This window comes from Musca autumnalis, unplaced genomic scaffold, assembly GCF_047663935.1.
Source record: "Musca autumnalis isolate F117 unplaced genomic scaffold, ASM4766393v1 scaffold_5, whole genome shotgun sequence".
Taxonomy (NCBI): Eukaryota; Metazoa; Arthropoda; class Insecta; order Diptera; family Muscidae; genus Musca; species Musca autumnalis.
The window spans coordinates 191749990-191775692 of NW_027412088.1; the positions used below are offsets into that span (position 1 = coordinate 191749990).

A 25703-nucleotide genomic window follows, 5' to 3' on the forward strand; every position below is an offset into this window, starting at 1 on the left:
AGGCTTCTGTAGAAGGAAGACCTCTAAAAAATATTCTAAGGAAGAAAGGTCTTATAAAGAGAAAGATCTCCTGATGGATTCTTCTACAGGTAAAACATCTTCTGAAAATAGAAGACCTTATATAGAAGATATAGGTTTCTAATGGGGTGTTTTATACAAAGAAGGCGACTGGAGAAGTCCTCTATGGATGAAGAAATTCCTGCAAAAGTTTTCTAAGGAACAAATATCTGCAAAGGTAGACACCTCTAAATTAGGTCTGAAGCAGATATTTTTGCAGATTGAAGACCTCAAAAAATATTTTATGTCAGGAAGACCAGCTAAAGCGATAAGAAGATAAGAAGTTGGGATACCGGATAGAAAGGTCTCCTAACTGAATAGAAAGATCATCCCGAAGAGGTTTTCTACAGAAAAAGATCTTCTGGAGGAGTCTTCCATGGAAGGAAACCCTCCTAAAAGGGTACTTTGTGGAAGGAAGGTCTTCTTTGTGGGTGTACTATAAAGAGAATACCCCTCTAGGACATCTTTTATTGTAGAAAGACCTCTAAAAGACCTCTTGCAAAGCTTTCCTGTATATTGAAGTCCTCCTAAAGTAGGATACTTCCATAGATAAAATACGTCCTAAACAGATCATATGTGAATGAAAGACCTATTGAATGAGGTAAAAAGACCTCCTAAGAGGGTAGCAAATGTAGTAATCGTTAAGACCTACCGATATCAAGAGTGCTGTGGACTTTAATTAAAACTTTTCGTTCATAATTTTGGTTTTAATTTTACCGACTTTTGTCGGTAACTAAAAAAAGAGTTAGTCCTTATTTACATTAGGTAATTTTCCTTGAGGTAATTGTCAGTTTGTTGTTGAGAGAGGGGGTTGAGAGGCAAAGGGTTACCATATGCCTCACCTCTCTCTCCTTCAAACTGACAATTGCCGCAAGGAAATTTGCCTAATATAAACATGGACTTAAAGTATTCCACTACTGAAGACGTCTTCTACAGATAGAAGACCTTCTGATGGCGTCCTCTAGGAATATATTGTATATTAAAGTCCACCTTAAGTAGAAGACTTCTAAAGATAAAAGACGTTCTAAAGAGGCCATCTGTGAATGAAAGACCTACTGAATGAGGTAAAAAGGTCTCCTAACATGGTAGAAACACCACATGAAGAGGCTTTCTATGGATAAAATAAGTCATGAAGACGTCTTCGACAGAGAGAAGACGTTCTAGAGGCCTATTCTATGGAAAAATACCTGGTGGAGTGGTCTCCTATAGTAGAAAAAAAGGAAGGAATACTCTCAATATATTCCTCAATGGAAGGAATATCTCTAAAAGAATCTACTATAGAAGGATGACTTCCTGAAGGATAAGACTTTTATAGAAATGGAAAAATCCTCCTTGAGTGTTCTTCTACGGAAAAACGACCTGCGGGAGGGATCATCTAAGGAAGGTAAACTTCTTAAAATGTGTATCCTATGGTAGGAGGTTTTCTGCGGAGGGAAGATCTCCTGAAGTAATTTTCTTTACATGGAAAACATCTTAAAAACTCTTCTATGGAACGAAAACCTGATAAATGGATTTTCTATGAAAGGAAGACCTGCTGAAGGAGCCTTTTTGGAATGAAAGCCTTATAAAGTGTATTCTCTAGAATGAAGAACTCGTGCAGGGGTCTTCTTCGATGGAAGGAAGACCTCGTAAAAGGGTCTTCTATAAAAAGGAGGACTACTGGAAGGGTCTTCTATGGACGGAATTTCTCCTAAATGTATTTTCTATGCAAAAATACAACGGAAAAGTGTCATATAAGGAAAGGAATCCTACTATAAGGGTCTTCTATGGAAGGAAGACCTCCTAAAACGGTATCCTATGCGAGGGATACCTGCTGGAAGGGTCTTGTAAGGAGAGAAAACCTCCTAATGCGGTCTTCTATGGAAGGAAGATACCCTCAAGGGGTCTTCGATGGAAGGAAGATATCGTAAAGGGATCTTCCGTGAAAGCAGGGCGTGCTGGAAAGATCTTAAAATGGACGGAAATACCCCTAAAGGTGTTTTCTAAGAAAGGCAAAAAAAATAGACCTGCTGAACATTTTTCTATGAATGTAGAACCTCCTAAAGGGGTCTTCTATGGTAGGAAGACCTCAAAAAGGGTCTTCGATGGAAGGAAGACCTCGTAAAGGAGTCTTCTATGGAAAGTAGGCCTGCTGGAAGGGTATTCTATGAAAGGAGATTTCCCTATGGGGTCTTCTATGGAAGAAACACTTTGTTAACTGGTCTACTCTGCAAGGGATACCTTCTGAAAAGCTCTTATATGAATGAAGTACCTCCTAAAGACCTAATCCATGGATATGAAGGCTGCAGGATGGGTCTTCTATGAATGAAATCTTCCTAAATGGGTCATACAGGGAAGGAAGACCTGGTAAAAGGATATCCTATGCAAGAGAGGCCTGTTAGAGGAGTCTTATGTGAATAGAGAACCTTCCAAATGGGTCTTCTACGGAAGAATGACTACCTTGATGGCTCTTCTATTTGGAAAAAGGTCTTTAGGACCTCTTCTTTGGATGGAATATCTTCTAGAAGGGTCTTCTATGCGAGCAAGACCTCCTTAAATTTTATTTTATGCAAGGAAGACCTCCTAAGGGTGTCTTCGGTGGAAGGAAGACCTCCTAAAAATGTATTATGTGAATGGAAGATATCATAAAAGGATTCTCTTCTATGGAAGGAAGACCTCCTAAGGGTGTTTTCTATGAAATGAATACCCCTAAAGGGTTATTCTATGGCGATTTTCTTGGTAATGCTCTTCAAGAACTTCTGATGTGGACTTCTATAGGAAAAATACTCTAAATAGGAAAAGACTCTAAAAGGAAGGAAGACCTGCTTAGGGATCTTCTATGATAAAAATACCTCCTAAAAAGTGTATTCTGTGGATGGAAGATATCATAAAATATTTACTATAGAAGCAAGACCTTCTAAATGAGGGTCTCCTTTCTTTTAGGAAAGACAGACGTCTTAAAGGGGGCGTCTACGGACGGGGACGTGTTGCAACGATTTTCTGCGAATGGAGAACTTTAGAGGTGCTTCTGTGGATGGAAGACTTCCTAAAGGGGTATTCTGTAAATGGAGAACCTCCCAAACGGGCCCTCTATTTAAAGAAGGCATCTCAAACGGACCTCCAATGCAATGCTGGCCATCTTAGTGTCTTTCATGGAATGAACACAACCTACAGGAGTCTTCTGTGTAAGAAAGACCTCCTAAAGGAGTTTTCTGTGGAAGCAAGACCTCCTTATGAAGTCTTTTGTGGAGATAAGACCTCCAGAGCAGGTCTTGATTGGTACATTCCGAAAGAGGACTTCTATGAAAGGAAGACAATCTGAAGTGGTTTTCAATAGAATAAATGAATCTTCTATGGTAGGAAGAACTTCTAAGGAATCGTCTGTGGTAAAAAGATCTCCTAAAGGAGTATTCTATGCAAGCAGCACCGCCTAAAATGGCCATCTATGGATCCTTTAACGAGGTCTTCCTTCCATGTATGACCCATTTAGGAGAATTTTCTTCATAGGCCTCATTTAAGGAAAGAAGACATTCTAATGTGGCCTTCTATAGAAGGGAGACCTGCTGGATAGGTTTTCTGTGGAAGGATACTCTCCTAATTGATTCGTCTATGGAAGAATCAAAAATTAGACCCTTTATGTAAGAAAGACTTCCTAAAAGGGATATTTCTATGAATAGAAGACCTTATAGAGAGGTTTCTCTGAAAGGAATATATACTGAAGGGGTAGTCTCCTATGAAGAAAAAACATGTCCTGAGAAAGTCTTCTTTAGATAGAATACCTTCTAAAGGCGCCTTCTTTTGAAGGAAGATCTGCTGTAGAAGAGTGCTTTTTTTGTTTCGCTGAAAGGTTGTAGACCCCATATGCCATTTAAAAACTTCCAGTTGAAATCTATATCACTGAACTACGTGGTCTTGAGAGCCTTGAAGCGACCTTAAACTACATTTAACAGGCTTTTTTAACTTCTGTGGGGTAGGCTCTGAAATGATCGGACCGATATGGACCATATTTGAATTTGTTGGAGTTTACAAGAAATATTGCGATGTGCCAAATTTCCCTCGGCACTCGATTGGATTTGGTGGCTTTAAGGATTTCAGATCTTTTGGCCATAATCTCAGAAAGCAAAGAATTTCCACAAGAACTGCGTTTGCTAAAAAAATCAAGACGATTTACGAATAGTTTCTAAACTACAGTTTATCGTCAAGTTTGGAACATTTTCCAAGGGGTGAACCGACATATTCCTACTGCGAATTAGATATATTTACATACCGGAGGGTTTAAGAAATAATTACTAATGAAAACGGATTTTTTAAAGAATATTTTATCAAGCACCCATCGACCAATAATTGTGGGTCTTTAAAGAATATTTTTCCAAGGACCCATTGATCAATAAACCTGAATTTTTGTAGAATATTTCCCCAAGCACCCGTCGACACAATAAATAAATAAATATAAATAAACGTGGATTTAAAAAAAATTCTAGGGACCCATCGACACAATAACCGTGCATTTTTAAACAAATATTTTTAAGGACCTATCGGCCGATAAACGTGGATTTTTAAAGAATATTTTCCAAAACGCTATCGACTAATAAACGTGGATTATTTAAGAATATATTTTAAAGGACCCATCGACGATTAAACGTGCATTTTTTAAGAATATTTTTTCGAGGACCCATCGACTAATGCTCATGGATTTTTAGAGAATATTTTTCCAAGGATCCATCGACCAATAAACGTGGATTTTTAAAGAATATTTTTCCAAGGACCCATCGACCAATAAGCGTGGATTTTAAAGAATATTTTTCCAAGGACCCATCGACCGATAAACGTGGATTTTTAAAGAATATTTTTTCAAGGACCCACCGACCAATAAACGTGGATTTTTAAAGAATGTTTTTCAAAGCACCCATCGACAAATAAACGTGGATTTTTAAAGAAAAAATTTCCTCTGACCCATCGACTAATAAACGTGGATTTTTAAAGAAAAGATTTCCTCTGACCCATCGACCAATAAACGTGGATTTTTAAAGAATATTTTTCCAAGGACCCATCGACAAATAAACGTGGATTTTTAAAGAATATTTTTCCAAGGACCCATCGACCAATAAACGTGGATTTTTAAAGAATATTTTTCCAAGGACCCATCGACCAATAAACGTGGATTTTTAAAGAATATTTTTCCAAGGACCCATCGACCAATAAACGTGGATTTTTAAAGAATATTTTTCCAAGGACCCATCGACCAATAAACGTGGATTTTTAAAGAATATTTTTCCAAGGACCCATCGACCAATAAACGTGGATTTTTAAAGAATATTTTTTCAAGGACCCACCGACCAATAAACGTGGATTTTTAAAGAATGTTTTTCAAAGCACCCATCGACAAATAAACGTGGATTTTTAAAGAAAAAATTTCCTCTGACCCATCGACTAATAAACGTGGATTTTTAAAGAAAAGATTTCCTCTGACCCATCGACCAATAAACGTGGATTTTTAAAGAAAAGATTTCCTCTGACCCATCGACCAATAAACGTGGATTTTTAAAGAATATTTTTCCAAGGACCCATCGACAAATAAACGTGGATTTTTAAAGAATATTTTTCCAAGGACCCATCGACCAATAAACGTGGATTTTTAAAGAATATTTTTCCAAGGACCCATCGACCAATAAACGTGGATTTTTAAAGAATATTTTTCCAAGGACCCATCGACCAATAAACGTGGATTTTTAAAGAATATTTTTCCAAGGACCCATCGACCAATAAACGTGGATTTTTAAAGAATATTTTTCCAAGGACCCATCGACCAATAAACGTGGATTTTTAAAGAATATTTTTTCAAGGACCCACCGACCAATAAACGTGGATTTTTAAAGAATGTTTTTCAAAGCACCCATCGACAAATAAACGTGGATTTTTAAAGAAAAAATTTCCTCTGACCCATCGACTAATAAACGTGGATTTTTAAAGAAAAGATTTCCTCTGACCCATCGACCAATAAACGTGGATTTTTAAAGAATATTTTTCCAAGGACCCATCGACAAATAAACGTGGATTTTTAAAGAATATTTTTCCAAGGACCCATCGACCAATAAACGTGGATTTTTAAAGAATATTTTTCCAAGGACCCATCGACCAATAAACGTGGATTTTTAAAGAATATTTTTCCAAGGACCCATCGACCAATAAACGTGGATTTTTAAAGAATATTTTTCCAAGGACCCATCGACCAATAAACGTGGATTTTTAAAGAATATTTTTCCAAGGACCCATCGACCAATAAACGTGGATTTTTAAAGAATATTTTTCCAAGGACCCATCGACCAATAAACGTGGATTTTTAAAGAATATTTTTTCAAGGACCCACCGACCAATAAACGTGGATATTTAAAGAATGTTTTTCAAAGCACCCATCGACAAATAAACGTGGATTTTTAAAAAAAAAATTTCCTCTGACCCATCGACTAATAAACGTGGATTTTTAAAGAATATTTTTCCAAGGACCCATCGACCAATAAACGTGGATTTTTAAAGAATATTTTTCCAAGGACCCATCGACCAATAAACGTGGATTTTTAAAGAATATTTTCCCAAGGACCCATCGACCAATAAACGTGGATTTTTAAAGAATATTTTTTCAAGGACCCACCGACCAATAAACGTGGATTTTTAAAGAATGTTTTTCAAAGCACCCATCGACAAATAAACGTGGATTTTTAAAGAATATTTTTCCAAGGACCCATCGACCAATAAACGTGGATTTTTAAAGAATATTTTTCCAAGGACCCATCGACCAATAAACGTGGATTTTTAAAGAATATTTTTCCAAGGACCCATCGACCAATAAACGTGGATTTTTAAAGAATATTTTTCCAAGGACCCATCGACCAATAAACGTGGATTTTTAAAGAATATTTTTCCAAGGACCCATCGACCAATAAACGTGGATTTTTAAAGAATATTTTTCCAAGGACCCATCGACCAATAAACGTGGATTTTTAAAGAATATTTTTCCAAGGACCCATCGACCAATAAACGTGGATTTTTAAAGAATATTTTTCCAAGGACCCATCGACCAATAAACGTGGATTTTTAAAGAATATTTTTCCAAGGACCCATCGACCAATAAACGTGGATTTTTAAAGAATATTTTTCCAAGGACCCATCGACCAATAAACGTGGATTTTTAAAGAATATTTTTCCAAGGACCCATCGACAAATAAACGTGGATTTTTAAAGAATATTTTTCCAAGGACCCATCGACCAATAAACGTGGATTTTTAAAGAATATTTTTCCAAGGACCCATCGACCAATAAACGTGGATTTTTAAAGAATATTTTTTCAAGGACCCACCGACCAATAAACGTGGATTTTTAAAGAATGTTTTTCAAAGCACCCATCGACAAATAAACGTGGATTTTTAAAGAAAAAATTTCCTCTGACCCATCGACTAATAAACGTGGATTTTTAAAGAAAAGATTTCTTCTGACCCATCGACCAATAAACGTGGATTTTTAAAGAATATTTTTCCAAGGACCCATCGACAAATAAACGTGGATTTTTAAAGAATATTTTTCCAAGGACCCATCGACCAATAAACGTGGATTTTTAAAGAATATTTTTCCAAGGACCCATCGACCAATAAACGTGGATTTTTAAAGAATATTTTTCCAAGGACCCATCGACCAATAAACGTGGATTTTTAAAGAATATTTTTCCAAGGACCCATCGACCAATAAACGTGGATTTTTAAAGAATATTTTTTCAAGGACCCACCGACCAATAAACGTGGATTTTTAAAGAATGTTTTTCAAAGCACCCATCGACAAATAAACGTGGATTTTTAAAGAAAAAATTTCCTCTGACCCATCGACTAATAAACGTGGATTTTTAAAGAAAAGATTTCCTCTGACCCATCGACCAATAAACGTGGATTTTTAAAGAATATTTTTCCAAGGACCCATCGACAAATAAACGTGGATTTTTAAAGAATATTTTTCCAAGGACCCATCGACCAATAAACGTGGATTTTTAAAGAATATTTTTCCAAGGACCCATCGACAAATAAACGTGGATTTTTAAAGAATATTTTTCCAAGGACCCATCGACCAATAAACGTGGATTTTTAAAGAATATTTTTCCAAGGACCCATCGACCAATAAACGTGGATTTTTAAAGAATATTTTTCCAAGGACCCATCGACCAATAAACGTGGATTTTTAAAGAATATTTTTCCAAGGACCCATCGACCAATAAACGTGGATTTTTAAAGAATATTTTTCCAAGGACCCATCGACCAATAAACGTGGATTTTTAAGGAATATTTTTCCGAGGACCCATCGACCAATAAACGTGGATTTTTAAAGAATAATTTTTCCAAGGACCCATCGACCAATAAACGTGGATTTTTAAGGAATATTTTTCCGAGGACCCATCGACCAATAAACGTGGATTTTTAATGAATATTTTTCCAAGGACCCATTGACCAATAAACGTGGATTTTTAATGAATATTTTTCCAAGGACCCATCGACCAATAAACGTGGATTTTTAATGAATATTTTTCCAAGGACCCATCGACCAATAAAAGTGGATTTTTAAGGAATATTTTTCCAAGGACCCATCGACCAATATACGTGGATTTTTAAAGAATATTTTTCCAAAGACCCATCGACCAATGAACGTGGATTTTTAAAGAATATTTTTTCCAAGGACCCATCGACCAATAAACGTGGATTTTTAATGAATATTTTTCCAAGGACCCATTGACCAATAAACGTGGATTTTTAAAGAATATTTTTTCAAGGACCCATCGACCAATAAACGTGGATTTTTAAAGAATATTTTTCCAAGGACCCATCGACCAATAAACGTGGATTTTTAAAGAATATTTTTTCAAGGACCCATCGACCAATAAACGTGGATTTTTAAAGAATATTTTTCCAAGGACCCATCGACCAATAAACGTGGATTTTTAAAGAATATTTGTCCAAGGACCCATCGACCAGTAAACGTGGATTTTTAAAGAATATTTTTCCAAGGACCAATCGACCAATAAACGTGGATTTTTAAGGAATATTTTTCCGAGGACCCATCGACCAATAAACGTGGATTTTTAATGAATATTTTTCCAAGGACCCATTGACCAATAAACGTGGATTTTTAATGAATATTTTTCCAAGGACCCATCGACCAATAAACGTGGATTTTTAAAGAATATTTTTCCAAGGACCCATCGACCAATAAAAGTGGATTTTTAAGTAATATTTTTCCAAGAACCCATCGACCAATATACGTGGATTTTTAAAGAATATTTTTCCAAAGACCCATCGACCAATGAACGTGGATTTTTAAAGAATATTTTTTCCAAGGACCCATCGACCAATAAACGTGGATTTTTAATGAATATTTTTCCAAGGACCCATTGACCAATAAACGTGGATTTTTAATGAATATTTTTCCAAGGACCCATTGACCAATAAACGTGGATTTTTAAAGAATATTTTTCCAAGGACCCATCGACCAATAAAAGTGGATTTTTAAGGAATATTTTTCCAAGGACCCATCGACCAATATACGTGGATTTTTAAAGAATATTTTTCCAAGCACCAATAAACGTGGATTTTTAATGAATATTTTTCCAAGGACCCATCGACCAATAAACGTGGATTTTTAATGAATATTTTTCCAAGGACCCATCGACCAATGAACGTGGATTTTTAAAGAATATTTTTCAAGGACTTATCGGTCAATTAACATGGATTTTTAAAGAATATTTTTCCGAGGACCCATCGACCAATAAACGTGGAGTTTTGAAGAATATTTTTCCAAGCACCCATCGACCAATAAACGTGGATTTTTAAAGAATATTTTTCCAAGGACCAATCGACCAATAAACGTGGAGTTTTGAAGAATATTTTTCCAAGGACCCATCGACCAATAAACGTGGAGTTTTGAAGAATATTTTTCCCAGCACCAATCGACCAATAAACGTGGAGGTTTAAAGAACATTTTTCCAAGGACCCATCGACCAGTAAACGTGGATTTTTAAAGAATATTTTTCCAAGGGCCAATCGACCAATAAGCGTGGATTTTTAAAGAATATTTTTCCAAGGACCCATCGACCAATAAATGTGGATTTTTAAAGAATATTTTTCCAAGGACCCATCGACCAATAAACGTGGATTTTTAAAGAATATTTGTCCAAGGACCCATCGACCAATAAACGTGGCCCATTGATCAATAAACATGAGTTTTTAAAGAATATTTTTCCAAGGACTCATAAGCCAATAAACGTGGATTTTTAAAGAATATTTTTCCAAGGACTCATAAGCCAATAAACGTGGATTTTTAAAGAATATTTTTTCCAAGGACCCATCGACTTATGAACGTGGATTTTAAAAAAAATATTTTTTCCAAGGACCCATCGACTTATATACGTGGATTTTTAAAGAATATTTTTAAGGACCTATCGACTTATAAATGTGGGCCTGTAAGGAATATTTTCTAAGGACCCATAAACATGGATTTTAAAGAATATTTTTTCAAGTTACGACTGAACTATAAACGTGGATTTTTTAAGAAAAAATTTCCTCTTATCCATCGACCAATAAACGTGGATTTTTGAAAAAAAATTCCTCTGACCCATCGACCAATAAACGTGAATTTTTAAAGAAAAAATTTCCTCTTATCCATCGGCCAATAAACGTGGATTTTTAAAGATAAAATGTCCTCTTATCCATCGACCAAAAAACTTGAATTTTTAAAGAATATGTTTCGAAGGACCCATTGATCCTTAAATGTGTATTTTTAAACAATATTTTTCCAAGGATCCATCGACCAATAAACTTTGATTTTTAAACAACATTTTTCCTCTGACCCATCAACCAATAAAAGTGGGGTTTTAAAGAATATTATTCCAAGGACCCATCGACCTATGTTTCGGCTCATGGGACAAATATTTTTTATTGCTTCACCTATGTAGGTAATAATAAATTATTTGCTAAGCCCTCAGTTTTAAAGGACACCTTTCTTCCACATCTCTACAAGGTAAAAAAAGTTTTTTTTGCTAAGAACCATGAAAGTTTAACAATAAATCATCTATCCTCGTACAATGTAACACCATTGTAAGCCAACAAGTCCTTATGAAGAACTAGACCACAGCAACAGCAAAATGTTTAACAACAACAACGTTTTAACAATGATATCAACTAAAGTTAATGGTATAAATATACTGTCAGCTTATACATGAGTAATAACATGTGGTGTTTGCACACGTTTCCGGTATTGTATTACCGGCACTGACATGGTTTCCACAATCATGTCAGGTTAACAAGCCACCTCATATTCGAACAAGGAAGATGGACACACACACACACGCACACACACATGGACAAGTGTGTGTCTGTGTTGTTCATGAGGGATAAAAAGAGTGCAAAATAATAATAATAATAGAAAAAAAATAAAAAAAAATTGGAAAATAAAAAAATATTGAAAATTGTTTTCAAGTGATTTCTCAGTTTTGTAATCAAACAAAATCACATTTGTGAGACACAATCAATGAGATAAACTAATATTAGACATTGATTGTTGTATTTTTATATTAAATTGGTGGGAGTTTGGGGAGTTAGGAATGGGTACAGAAAAATAAAAATATTTATAAAAGAAAAAAAAACTGAGCGGACATTAGGGGCAACAGATCTTGAATCTCCTTCAAAGCCAAAACATATTTTTTAAAATCTAAAAAAATAGGTTTGGACAATGTGCCTCAGCTTATTATACTTACTTGATAGGTTGAACAATTGAAACAGTGCCAACAACAGCTTTCACCTTCAACATATTTCTTGGCCTGGCCCCTTTCACATTCTAAACTACAAACGGATTCTGGTGGTTTTGGTTGCAGCATTTTAAATTGGACCTCTGTAAAGAAAGTAAATTAAAATACAAATATTTATTTATGTAAATTTTTCATATGTATGTATATTCTCATGTTCAGATATCCTCTCTTTCGGTACAAAAAAGAATGCTGTAAATTGATTTAACAACTCTAAGTGTTAACACAAAATTCTCAAAACCAATGTGTAAATAGCTTGCAAAACCAAAATTTGTAATTAAAATCTTTTGTACGTATTGTTGTTGGTTTTTTTCTTCAATAACAAATTGTGGTTTATAAAATGTATGTGGTTATAATAGTTTATATAATTAAAGTAACTGCAAGTGGCAGCAGTTTTTGTATGGCAAAAAGTAAAAAGGACATCCAAAAGTAATCCTGATAAGTTTACTCTTGTTGTTACCTGTAATCTGTGGAAGAAAACTTAATTTTCCCTTAGGACAACAAAGTTTTTATTTTGAAGGAAATAATAGTTTCTATGATGTTGTTTAAGAGTAGGTGTGTTTATTTTTATGTCTTCGTGTGTGTGTTAAAATGCAATATACAACGCTTGCAACATTGTTGACCTTTTCTGTTGCCATACAATTGTAAGAATTTCAGTTATGACAATTGTAAATTGCAGAACATGGGAAGAAATAACAAAGATTTACAAGTGGGCATTGTACAAAGAAACAATGTCACAACATAATAAAGTTAAAATTAGATGTTGTTCATTTAAAGGATCTACAAACTTGGAATTTTAAAAGGATATTTTTCAAAGGTACATTTTTGAAGCGGCAGTCGAGCAATTATCCTGGATTTTTTAAATATTTTTCCACAGTCCATAAAAAAGACCTAACAACAAACTTGGATTTTTAAAGAATATTTTTCAACCGCCCAAACAACAATAAACGTGGATTTTTTAAAGAATATTTTTCAACCACCCAAACAACAATAAACGTGGATTTTAAAAGAATATTTATCAAACACCCAAATAACAATAAACGTGGATTTTTAAAGAATATTTTTCAACCACCCAAACAACCATAAACGCGGATTTTTTAAAGAACAAACAACAAACACCATAACAACAATAAACGTAGATTTTTTAAAGAATATTTTTCAAGGACTCAAACAACAATAAACGTGGATTTTTTAAAGAATATTTTTCAAGGACTCAAACAACAATAAACGTGGATTTTTTAAAGAATATTTTCCAAGGACTCAAACAACAATAAACGTGGATTTTTTAAAGAAAAATTTTCAAGGACTCAAACAACAATAAACGTGGATTTTTGAAAGAATATTTTTCAAGGACTCAAACAACAATAAACGTTTATTTTTTAAAGAATATTTTTCAAGGACTCAAACAACAATAAACGTGGATTTTTTAAAGAATATTTTTCAAGGACTCAAACAACAATAAACGTGGATTTTTTAAAGAATATTTTTCAAGGACTCAAACAACAATAAACGTGGATTTTTTAAAGAATATTTTTCAAGGACTCAAACAACAATAAACGTGGATTTTTTAAAGAATATTTTTCAAGGACTCAAACAACAATAAACGTGGATTTTTTAAAGAATATTTTCCAAGGACTCAAACAACAATAAACGTGGATTTTTTAAAGAAAAATTTTCAAGGACTCAAACAACAATAAACGTGGATTTTTGAAAGAATATTTTTCAAGGACTCAAACAACAATAAACGTGGATTTTTTAAAGAATATTTTTCAAGGACTCAAACAACAATAAACGTGGATTTTTTAAAGAATATTTTTCAAGGACTCAAACAACAATAAACGTGGATTTTTTAAAGAATATTTTTCAAGGACTCAAACAACAATAAACGTGGATTTTTTAAAGAATATTTTTCAAGGACTCAAACAACAATAAACGTGGATTTTTTAAAGAATATTTTTCAAGGACTCAAACAACAATAAACGTGGATTTTTTAAAGAATATTTTTCAAGGACTCAAACAACAATAAACGTGGATTTTTTAAAGAATATTTTTCAAGGACTCAAACAACAATAAACGTGGATTTTTTAAAGAATTTTCTTTCAAGGACTCAAACAACAATAAACGTGGATTTTTAAAAGAATATTTTTCAACCACCCAAACAACAAAAAAAGTGGATTTTTTAAAGAATTTTTTTCAAGGACTCAAACAACAATAAACGTGGATTTTTTAAAGAATATTTTTCAAGGACTCAAACAACAATAAAAGTGGATTTTTTAAAGAACATTTTTCAAGGACTCAAACAACAATAAACGTGGATTTTTTAAAGAATATTTTTCAGGGACTCAAACAACAATAAACGTGGATTTTTTAAAGAATATTTTTCAGGGACTCAAACGACAATAAACGTGGATTTTTTAAAGAATATTTTTCAGGGACTCAAACAACAATAAACGTGGATTTTTAGAGGAATATTTTTCAGGGACTCAAACAACAATAAACGTGGATTTTTTAAAGAATATTTTTCAGGGACTCAAACAACAATAAACGTGGATTTTTTAAAGAATATTTTTCAACCACCTAAACAACAATAGACGTGGATTTTTTAAAGAATATTTTTCAACCACCTAAACAACAATAAACGTGGATTTTTTAAAGAATATTTTTCAACCACCAAAACAACAATAAACGTGAATTTTTTAAAGAATATTTTTCAACCACCTAAACAACAATAAACGTGGATTTTTTAAAGAATATTTTTCAACCACCTAAACAACAATAAACGTGGATTTTTTAAAGAATATTTTTCAAGGACTGAAACAACAATAAACGTGTATTTTTTTAAGAATATTTTTCAAGGACTCAAACAACAATAAACGTGGATTTTTTAAAGAATATTTTTCAAGGACTCAAACAACAATAAACGTGGATTTTTTAAAGAATATTTTTCAAGGACTGAAACAACAATAAACGTGTATTTTTTTTAAGAATATTTTTCAAGGACTCAAACAACAATAAACGTGGATTTTTTAAAGAATATTTTTTAAGGACTCAAACAACAATAAACGTGGATTTTTTAAAGAATATTTTTCAAGGACTCAAACAACAATAAACGTGGATTTTTTAAAGAATATTTTTCAAGGACTCAAACAACAATAAACGTGGATTTTTTAAAGAATATTTTTCAGGGACTCAAACAACAATAAACGTGGATTTTTTAAAGAATATTTTTCAAGGACTCAAACAACAATAAACGTGGATTTTTTAAAGAATATTTTTCAGGGACTCAAACAACAATAAACGTGGATTTTTTAAAGAATATTTTTCAGGGACTCAAACAACAATAAACGTGGATTTTTTAAAGAATATTTTTCAGGGACTCAAACAACAATAAACGTGGATTTTTTAAAGAATATTTTTCAAGGACTGAAACAACAATAAACGTGTATTTTTTTAAGAATATTTTTCAAGGACTCAAACAACAATAAACGTGGATTTTTTAAAGAATATTTTTCAGGGACTCAAACAACAATAAACGTGGATTTTTTAAAGAATATTTTTCAAGGACTCAAACAACAATAAACGTGGATTTTTTAAAGAATATTTTTCAGGGACTCAAACAACAATAAACGTGGATTTTTTAAAAAATATTTTTCAGGGACTCAAACAACAATAAACGTGGATTTTTTAAAGAATATTTTTCAGGGACTCAAACAACAATAAACGTGGATTTTTAAAGAATATTTTTCAGGGACTCAAACAACAATAAACGTGGATTTTTTAAAGAATATTTTTCAACCACCTAAACAACAATAGACGTGGATTTTTTAAAGAATATTTTTCAACCACCAAAACAACAATAAACGTGGATTTTTTAAAGAATATTTTTCAACCACCTAAACAACAATAAACGTGGATTTTTTAAAGAATATTTTTCAACCACCTAAACAACAATAAACGTGGATTTTTTAAAGAATATTTTTCAACCACCTAAACAACAATAAACGTGGATTTTTTAAAGAATATTTTTCAACCACCTAAACAACAATAAACCTGGTTTTTTAAAGAATATTTTTCAAGGACTGAAACAACAATAAACGTGTATTTTTTTAAGAATATTTTTCAAGGACTCAAACAACAATAAACGTGGATTTTTTAAAGAATATTTTTCAAGGACTCAAACAACAATAAACGTGGATTTTTTAAAGAATATTTTTCAAGGACTGAAACAACAATAAACGTGTATTTTTTTAAGAATATTTTTCAAGGACTCAAACAACAATAAACGTGGATTTTTTAAAGAATATTTTTCAAGGACTCAAACAACAATAAACGTGGATTTTTTAAAGAATATTTTTCAAGGACTGAAACAACAATAAACGTGTATTTTTTTTTAAGAATATTTTTCAAGGACTCAAACAACAATAAACGTGGATTTTTTAAAGAATATTTTTTAAGGACTCAAACAACAATAAACGTGGATTTTTTAAAGAATATTTTTCAGGGACTCAAACAACAATAAACGTGGATTTTTTTAGAGAATATTTTTCAGGGACTCAAACAACAATAAACGTGGATTTTTTAAAGAATATTTTTCAGGGACTCAAACAACAATAAACGTGGATTTTTTATACCCTACACCACTATGTGGGGAGGGTATTATAAGTTGGTTTTGGCCAAAAAGTTTGTAACGCATCGAAATAATGGTCGTAGACCCATACTTATATATATCAAAATGAATGTCTCGACGAGCTGAGTCGATCTGGCTATGTGTGTCCGTCCGTCAGTCCGTCCGTCCGTCCGTCTGTCCGTCTGTCCATCTAAACCTTGTAATCACGCTACAGGCCGCAATTTTGATCGGATCGTCACGAAATTTTGGATGTTGATGGGGGTCCCGGAGGGGAAGAAGCCTATTGATTTTGGTGATGGTCGGATAATATTTAGGGGTCGGAAAGGGCAAAAAACTTAGGTGGATAAAAAGACAACGTTTTTTTCCTAAGCCAATATCTCAGCTTCTAAATGGGGTATACCAAAAGCAAACCCTGACAATGAAAGCAGAAAATATCACCTTTCTAATGATGTAATGTAGATGCTCGTAGGTGATCAAACAACGAAGATATCGCAATAGTAGCAAATAAAACCCCAATTTTCATTTTTGCGATTTTAACTATGTTGACAAATATCACAGCTTTGGTTGAAAATTTTCCAATAGCAAAGCCTGCCTATGAAAGTAGAAGTTCCCGTCTTTGCAATGATGCAAACTAGGTCGGCGTAGGTAACCAAATAACGGAGATATCGCAATAGTCGGTAATACATCCCATTTTTTTATTTTTTGCAAATCACGCTACAGGTCGCAATATTGATCGGATCGTCACGAAAATTTTAGGGTTAATGGGGGTCCCAAAAAGAAAGAAGCCTATTGATTTTGATGATGGTCGGATAATATTCAGGGGTCGGAATGGGCAAACACTTATTTGGCGAAAGGTCAACATTTTATTTCAAAGCCAATATCTCCGTTTCTTTAGGAGGTATATCAAAAGCAAAATCTGGCAAGGAAAATAGAAAATATCACCTTTACAACGATGTAAATTAGGTTGTCATAGGTGGTCAAATAGCAGAGATATGGCAATAGTCGATAATGCATCCCATTTCCGATTTTTTTGTAATCACGCCACAGGTCGCAATTTTGATCGGATCGTCACGAAAGTTTAGGGGTTAATGGGGGTCCCACAGAGGAAGAAGCCTACTGATTTTAATGATGGTCGGATAATATTCAAGAGTCGGAATGGGCAAAAACTTATTTGGAGAAAAGGTCTACGTTTTATTTCAAAGCCAATATCTCTGTTTCTTTAAGAGGTATATCAAAAGCAAAACCTGGCAAGGAAAGTAGAAAATATCACCTTTACAACGATGTAAGGTAGGTTGTCGTAGCTGCTCAAACAACAGAGATATCGCAATAGTCGGTAATGCATCCCATTTTCCGATTTGTTTGTAATCACGCTACAGGTCGCAATTTTAATCGGATCGTCACGAATCTTTTGGAAGTTATAGCGGGTCCCACATAGGAAGAAGCCTATTGATTTTGGTGATAGCCGGATAATATTTAGGGATCGGAATGGGGAAAAACTCATTTGTAGACAAATTCAAAGTTTTATTCTTTGTGAATATATTGGCTTCTAGTAGGGGTATCCAACGACAAAGCCTGTCAATGGAAGAAGAAAATATTACCTTTATTGGTGTTCATTACATTTATTGGTGTAAAGCAGGTTGGCGAAGGTGGTCAAACAAGGGAGATACCACAATAGTCGGTAATGCATTCAATTCTTCCATTTTTTTGCAATCAAGCTACAGGTCGTAATTTTGATCGGATGGTCACGAAATTTAGGTTGCTTATGGGGGTCCCAGAGACAAAGAGGCATATTATTTTTGGTGGTAGTCGGTTTATATTCCCTAAAAGAAATGTTTACCAGTGAAAAGCTTATGCACAGGGGTAGTGGTGTAGGGTATCACATGGTCGGCCCCGTCCCGACTATAGCATTTGCTCACTTGTTTAAGAATATTTTTCAGGGACTCAAACAACAATAAACGTGGATTTTTTAAAGAATATTTTTCAGGGACTCAAACAACAATAAACGTGGATTTTTTAAAGAATATTTTTCAGGGACTCAAGTAACAATAAACGTGGATTTTTTAAAGAATATTTTTCAGGGACTCAAACAACAATAAACCTGGATTTTTAAAAGAATATTTTTCAGGGACTCAAACAACAATAAACGTGAATTTTTTAAAGAATATTTTTCAGGGACTCAAACAACAATAAACGTGAATTTTTTAAAAAATATTTTTCAAGGACTCAAACAACAATAAACGTGGATTTTTTAAAGAATATTTTTCAAGAACTCAAACAACAATAAACGTGGATTTTTTAAAGAATATTTTTCAAGGACTCAAACAACAATAAACTTGGATTTTTTAAAGAATATTTTTCAGGGACTCAAACAACAATAAATGTGGATTTTTTAAAGAATATTTTTCAAGGACTCAAACAACAATAAACGTGGTTTTTTTAAAGAATATTTTTCAAGGACTCAAACAACAATAAACGTGGATTTTTTAAAGAATATTTTTCAGGGACTCAAACAAAAATAAACCTGGATTTTTTAAAGAATATTTTTCAGGGACTCAAACAACAATAAACATGGATTTTTTAAAGAATATTTTTCAGGGACTCAAACAACAATAAACCTGGATTTTTTAAAGAATATTTTTCAGGGACTCAAACAACAATAAACATGGATTTTTTAAAGAATATTTTTCAGGAAATCAAACAACAATAAACCTGGATTTTTTAAAGAATATTTTTCAAGGACTCAAACAACAATAAACGTGGATTTTTTAAAGAATATTTTTCAAGGACTCAAACAACAATAAACGTGGATTTTTTAAAGAATATTTTTCAAGGACTCAAACAACAATAAACGTGGATTTTTTAAAGAATATTTTTCAAGGACTCAAACAACAATAAACGTGGATTTTTTAAAGAATATTTTTCAAGGACTCAAACAACAATAAACGTGGATTTTTTAAAGAATATTTTTCAAGGACTCAAACAACAATAAACGTGGATTTTTTAAAGAATATTTTTCAAGGACTCAAACAACAATAAACGTGGATTTTTTAAAGAATATGTTTCAAGGACTCAAACAACAATAAACGTGGATTTTTTAAAGAATATTTTTCAAGGACTCAAACAACAATAAACGTGGATTTTTTAAAGAATATTTTTCAACCACCCAAACAACAATAAACGTGGATTTTTTAAAGAATATTTTTCAGGGACTCAAACAACAATAAACGTGGATTTTTTTAAAGAATATTTTTCAGGGTCTCAAACAACAATAAACGTGGATTTTTTAAAGAATATTTTTCAACCACCCAAACAACAATAAACGTGGATTTTTTAAAGAATATTTTTCAGGGACTCAAACAACAATAAACGTGGATTTTTTTAAAGAATATTTTTCAGGGACTCAAGTAACAATAAACGTGGATTTTTTAAAGAATATTTTTCAGGGACTCAAACAACAATAAACGTGGATTTTTTAAAGAATATTTTTCAGGGACTCAAACAACAATAAACGTGGATTTTTTAAAGAATATTTTTCAGGGACTCAAACAACAATAAACGTGGATTTTTTAAAGAATATTTTTCAGGGACTCAAACAACAATAAACGTGGATTTTTTAAAGAATATTTTTCAGGGACTCAAACAACAATAAACGTGGATTTTTTAAAGAATATTTTTCAGGGACTCAAACAACAATAAACGTGGATTTTTTAAAGAATATTTTTCAGGGACTCAAACAACAATAAACGTGGATTTTTTAAAGAATATTTTTCAGGGACTCAAACAACAATAAACGTGGATTTTTTAAAGAATATTTTTCAGGGACTCAAACAACAATAAACGTGGATTTTTTAAAGAATATTTTTCAGGGACTCAAACAACAATAAACGTGGATTTTTTAAAGAATATTTTTCAGGGACTCAAACAACAATAAACGTGGATTTTTTAAAGAATATTTTTCAGGGACTCAAACGTGGATTTTTTAAAGAATATTTTTCAGGGACTCAAACGTGGATTTTTTAAAGAATATTTTTCAGGGACTCAAACGTGGATTTTTTAAAGAATATTTTTCAGGGACTCAAACAACAATAAACGTGGATTTTTTAAAGAATATTTTTCAGGGACTCAAACAACAATAAACGTGGATTTTTTAAAGAATATTTTTCAGGGACTCAAACGTGGATTTTTTAAAGAATATTTTTCAGGGACTCAAACAACAATAAACGTGGATTTTTTAAAGAATATTTTTCAGGGACTCAAACAACAATAAACGGGGATTTTTTAAAGAATATTTTTCAGGGACTCAAACAACAATAAACGTGGATTTTTTAAAGAATATTTTTCAGGGACTCAAACAACAATAAACGTGGATTTTTTAAAGAATATTTTTCAGGGACTCAAACAACAATAAACGTGGATTTTTTAAAGAATATTTTTCAGGGACTCAAACAACAATAAACGTGGATTTTTTAAAGAATATTTTTCAGGGACTCAAACAACAATAAACGTGGATTTTTTAAAGAATATTTTTCAGGGACTCAAACAACAATAAACGTGGATTTTTTAAAGAATATTTTTCAGGGACTCAAACAACAATAAACGGGGATTTTTTAAAGAATATTTTTCAGGGACTCAAACAACAATAAACGTGGATTTTTTAAAGAATATTTTTCAGGGACTCAAACAACAATAAACGTGGATTTTTTAAAGAATATTTTTCAGGGACTCAAACAACAATAAACGGGGATTTTTTAAAGAATATTTTTCAGGGACTCAAACAACAATAAACGTGGATTTTTTAAAGAATATTTTTCAGGGACTCAAACAACAATAAACGTGGATTTTTTAAAGAATATTTTTCAGGGACTCAAACGTGGATTTTTTAAAGAATATTTTTCAGGGACTCAAACGTGGATTTTTTAAAGAATATTTTTCAGGGACTCAAACAACAATAAACGTGGATTTTTTAAAGAATATTTTTCAGGGACTCAAACAACAATAAACGGGGATTTTTTAAAGAATATTTTTCAGGGACTCAAACAACAATAAACGTGGATTTTTTAAAGAATATTTTTCAGGGACTCAAACAACAATAAACGTGGATTTTTTAAAGAATATTTTTCAGGGACTCAAACAACAATAAACGTGGATTTTTTAAAGAATATTTTTCAGGGACTCAAACAACAATAAACGTGGATTTTTTAAAGAATATTTTTCAGGGACTCAAACAACAATAAACGTGGATTTTTTAAAGAATATTTTTCAGGGACTCAAACAACAATAAACGTGGATTTTTTAAAGAATATTTTTCAGGGACTCAAACAACAATAAACGGGGATTTTTTAAAGAATATTTTTCAGGGACTCAAACAACAATAAACGTGGATTTTTTAAAGAATATTTTTCAGGGACTCAAACAACAATAAACGTGGATTTTTTAAAGAATATTTTTCAGGGACTCAAACGTGGATTTTTTAAAGAATATTTTTCAGGGACTCAAACGTGGATTTTTTAAAGAATATTTTTCAGGGACTCAAACAACAATAAACGTGGATTTTTTAAAGAATATTTTTCAGGGACTCAAACAACAATAAACGGGGATTTTTTAAAGAATATTTTTCAGGGACTCAAACAACAATAAACGTGGATTTTTTAAAGAATATTTTTCAGGGACTCAAACAACAATAAACGGGGATTTTTTAAAGAATATTTTTCAGGGACTCAAACAACAATAAACGTGGATTTTTTAAAGAATATTTTTCAGGGACTCAAACAACAATAAACGTGGATTTTTTAAAGAATATTTTTCAGGGACTCAAACAACAATAAACGTGGATTTTTTAAAGAATATTTTTCAGGGACTCAAACGTGGATTTTTTAAAGAATATTTTTCAGGGACTCAAACAACAATAAACGTGGATTTTTTAAAGAATATTTTTCAGGGACTCAAACAACAATAAACGGGGATTTTTTAAAGAATATTTTTCAGGGACTCAAACAACAATAAACGTGGATTTTTTAAAGAATATTTTTCAGGGACTCAAGTAACAATAAACGTGGATTTTTTAAAGAATATTTTTTCAGGGACTCAAGTAACAATAAACGTGGATTTTTTAAAGAAAATTTTTCAGGGACTCAAACAACAATAAACGTGGATTTTTAAAAGAATATTTTTCAGGGACTCAAACAACAATAAACCTGGATTTTTAAAAGAATATTTTTCAGGGACTCAAACAACAATAAACGTGAATTTTTTAAAGAATATTTTTCAGGGACTCAAACAACAATAAACGTGAATTTTTTAAAGAATATTTTTCAAGGACTCAAACAACAATAAACGTGGATTTTTTAAAGAATATTTTTCAAGGACTCAAACAACAATAAACGTGGATTTTTTAAAGAATATTTTTCAAGGACTCAAACAACAATAAACTTGGATTTTTTAAAGAATATTTTTCAGGGACTCAAACAACAATAAATGTGGATTTTTTAAAGAATATTTTTCAAGGACTCAAACAACAATAAACGTGGTTTTTTTAAAGAATATTTTTCAAGGACTCAAACAACAATAAACGTGGATTTTTTAAAGAATATTTTTCAGGGACTCAAACAAAAATAAACCTGGATTTTTTTAAGAATATTTTTCAGGGACTCAAACAACAATAAACATGGATTTTTTAAAGAATATTTTTCAGGGACTCAAACAACAATAAACCTGGATTTTTTAAAGAATATTTTTCAGGGACTCAAACAACAATAAACATGGATTTTTTAAAGAATATTTTTCAGGAACTCAAACAACAATAAACCTGGATTTTTTAAAGAATATTTTTCAGGGACTCAAACAACAATAAACGTGGATTTTTTAAGGAATATTTTTCAGGGACTCAAACAACAATAAACGTGGATTTTTTAAAGAATATTTTTCAGGGACTCAAACAACAATAAACGTGGATTTTTTAAAGAATATTTTTCAGGGACTCAAACAACAATAAACGTGGATTTTTTAAAGAATATTTTTCAGGGACTCAAACAACAATAAACGTGGATTTTTTAAAGAATATTTTTCAGAGACTCAAACAACAATAAACGTGGATTTTTTAAAGAATATTTTCAGGGACTCAAACAACAATAAACGTGGATTTTTTAAAGAATATTTTTCAGGGACTCAAACAACAATAAACGTGGATTTTTTAAAGAATATTTTTCAGGGACTCAAACAAAAATAAACCTGGATTTTTTAAAGAATATTTTTCAGGGACTCAAACAACAATAAACGTGGATTTTTTAAAGAATATTTTCAGGGACTCAAACAACAATAAACGTGGATTTTTTAAAGAATATTTTTCAGGGACTCAAACAACAATAAACGTGGTTTTTTTAAAGAATATTTTTCAGGGACTCAAACAACAATAAACGTGGTTTTTTTAAAGAATATTTTTCAAGGACCCAAACAGTGAAACAATATTTTTTTAATTAAAATAATATTGAAACTGCAACTTATTCAAGAGTCAAATGAAAAAATAAAAACTTCACCACATGTCATTCATCACCCCTTTGTGATCCATGTCATGTAAAGAAGTTTGCCTCATGGAGATTATATGGACCCTTGTATTCCGTAAATTGTATCACAAATAGCATGCAATGGTGTAAATATCAGCGTCACTAGACCACAGAACTGTGCTGGCTGTCCTGTTGGACATGCTATGTGACCACTTGCAAAAACAATGACAAGACCAAAATGGATACAATACAAATTCTGCAAAGGTTGGCTGACTGACAGACCGTCGGACAGTTGAAAACGTAGGGGAATGTTGTAGTCATGGCACAAGGGTGAGAGCAAAAGATGGGGGTTTATGTGCTCGCAAAAGGAAATATATTAAAAGAAAAATAATAAATATTTTTTTTTTTGCTAAAAAAGAATATTTGTTTTAAATGTTTGTTGGTATTGGGAATTGGGTTAAACTGGGTGGCAGAGGGGGTTTATCGACATTTTTGGAAGGCGAATAATAGTGGATGGTTTAATTAAAAACTTTTTAGGGTTTTAGTTGAAATATGATATTTATAAGGAAGTTTTACCCTTTGCAAAAATTTTATCCCAACACACTGAGAATTGGAACATTATGTAAAGTAAGGAATATATTGGAATATAATTTAAAATAAGGAATATTATATGAAGTAGGAAAACTCCTTCCACGCCCCTGCTTTAATATCCAAATAAAGAAATTTTGTTGCCAAACAAATTCAAGTGTCACTGCTAAAATTCACAAGCCAAGGGTTGTTGTTGATGTTAAAACTTTTGTAGAATCAACATGGGGTGTTGAATTTCTTTCCATATTTTTGCATGGCAGCTTCGTTGTGTACCTTTGACGTAACAAATTGAAATCATGACTCAAACAACAAAGTGCCAAAAACATGTATTTGCTCTAAAAAAAAGTAAAAACAAACAAAGATGACCGAATGACACATTTTTTTTCGGGCTAAAAGAGGCGATTTATAAATTCCCTGCAATGGAATGTGGTAAGGAAATTGTGGGCGATTTGTAATGGTGAGTAGTGGGGAAATTGTGGGTGTATAGAAATTTTTTTTGGAAATTTTATGTTTGATAAAATGTCTTTGGTTCCGAGTAGAGAAACAAATGCGACACAAAATATTTTCCACAAGACTGTGCAAGACAACAAATAATTTCGAGAAAAATTGGAAAGATTGCGAAAGAGACAGGGCGTTTTGAAAGTAGACATGGTGAGGTAACCAATATAGCGGGGGAAAGTATTCCCCCTATTGTGCCAAAAATACCATACATTAATAAACGTGTAGTTTTAAAGAAAACAATTTTTTTATTTCAAAAAATATTTCTCCACTTGAATTTTGTAAATACTTATTCCCAATTACTCACCTGACATATTTAAGCGCAGTTCACCTTCATAGTATTCACCAACTTTCACCCAATTATATTGACCTTCTTTGACCTGTTTAAAATGTATAATATTATAACGAGCCGGACCATCACCATTATTGTCGAAACGAAAATGATCACCGCTAAGGCCTGAAATTAAAAACAAAACAAGGCAAGAATAAATGAATAAAAACTCAATATTATCTTCTAAAATTTAAGTAAAATTTCAAATTTCCCACATACCCTCAAATTCCACCTTCCTTAAAAATCTCAATAAATCTGCTCCTTTTGTTGGTTTCATTGCCTCACACAGCG

General features: G+C 32.3%; 1 protein-coding gene across 1 annotated transcript in view; it reads right to left on the minus strand.

Annotated features, from left to right (window-relative positions):
- The window catches only part of mtt (mangetout), a 159844-nt gene that overhangs the window by 32699 nt on the left and 101442 nt on the right, over nucleotides 1-25703 (minus strand). The window contains exons 8-10 of the mRNA XM_073956576.1: nucleotides 25632-25703; nucleotides 25389-25538; nucleotides 11822-11955 (exon numbers count right to left, since the gene is read on the minus strand). The exon at nucleotides 25632-25703 is cut by the window's right edge and continues 35 nt beyond it. Coding sequence (XP_073812677.1) covers nucleotides 11822-11955; nucleotides 25389-25538; nucleotides 25632-25703 — 356 coding nt within the window. The remainder of the gene's footprint in view (nucleotides 1-11821; nucleotides 11956-25388; nucleotides 25539-25631) is intronic.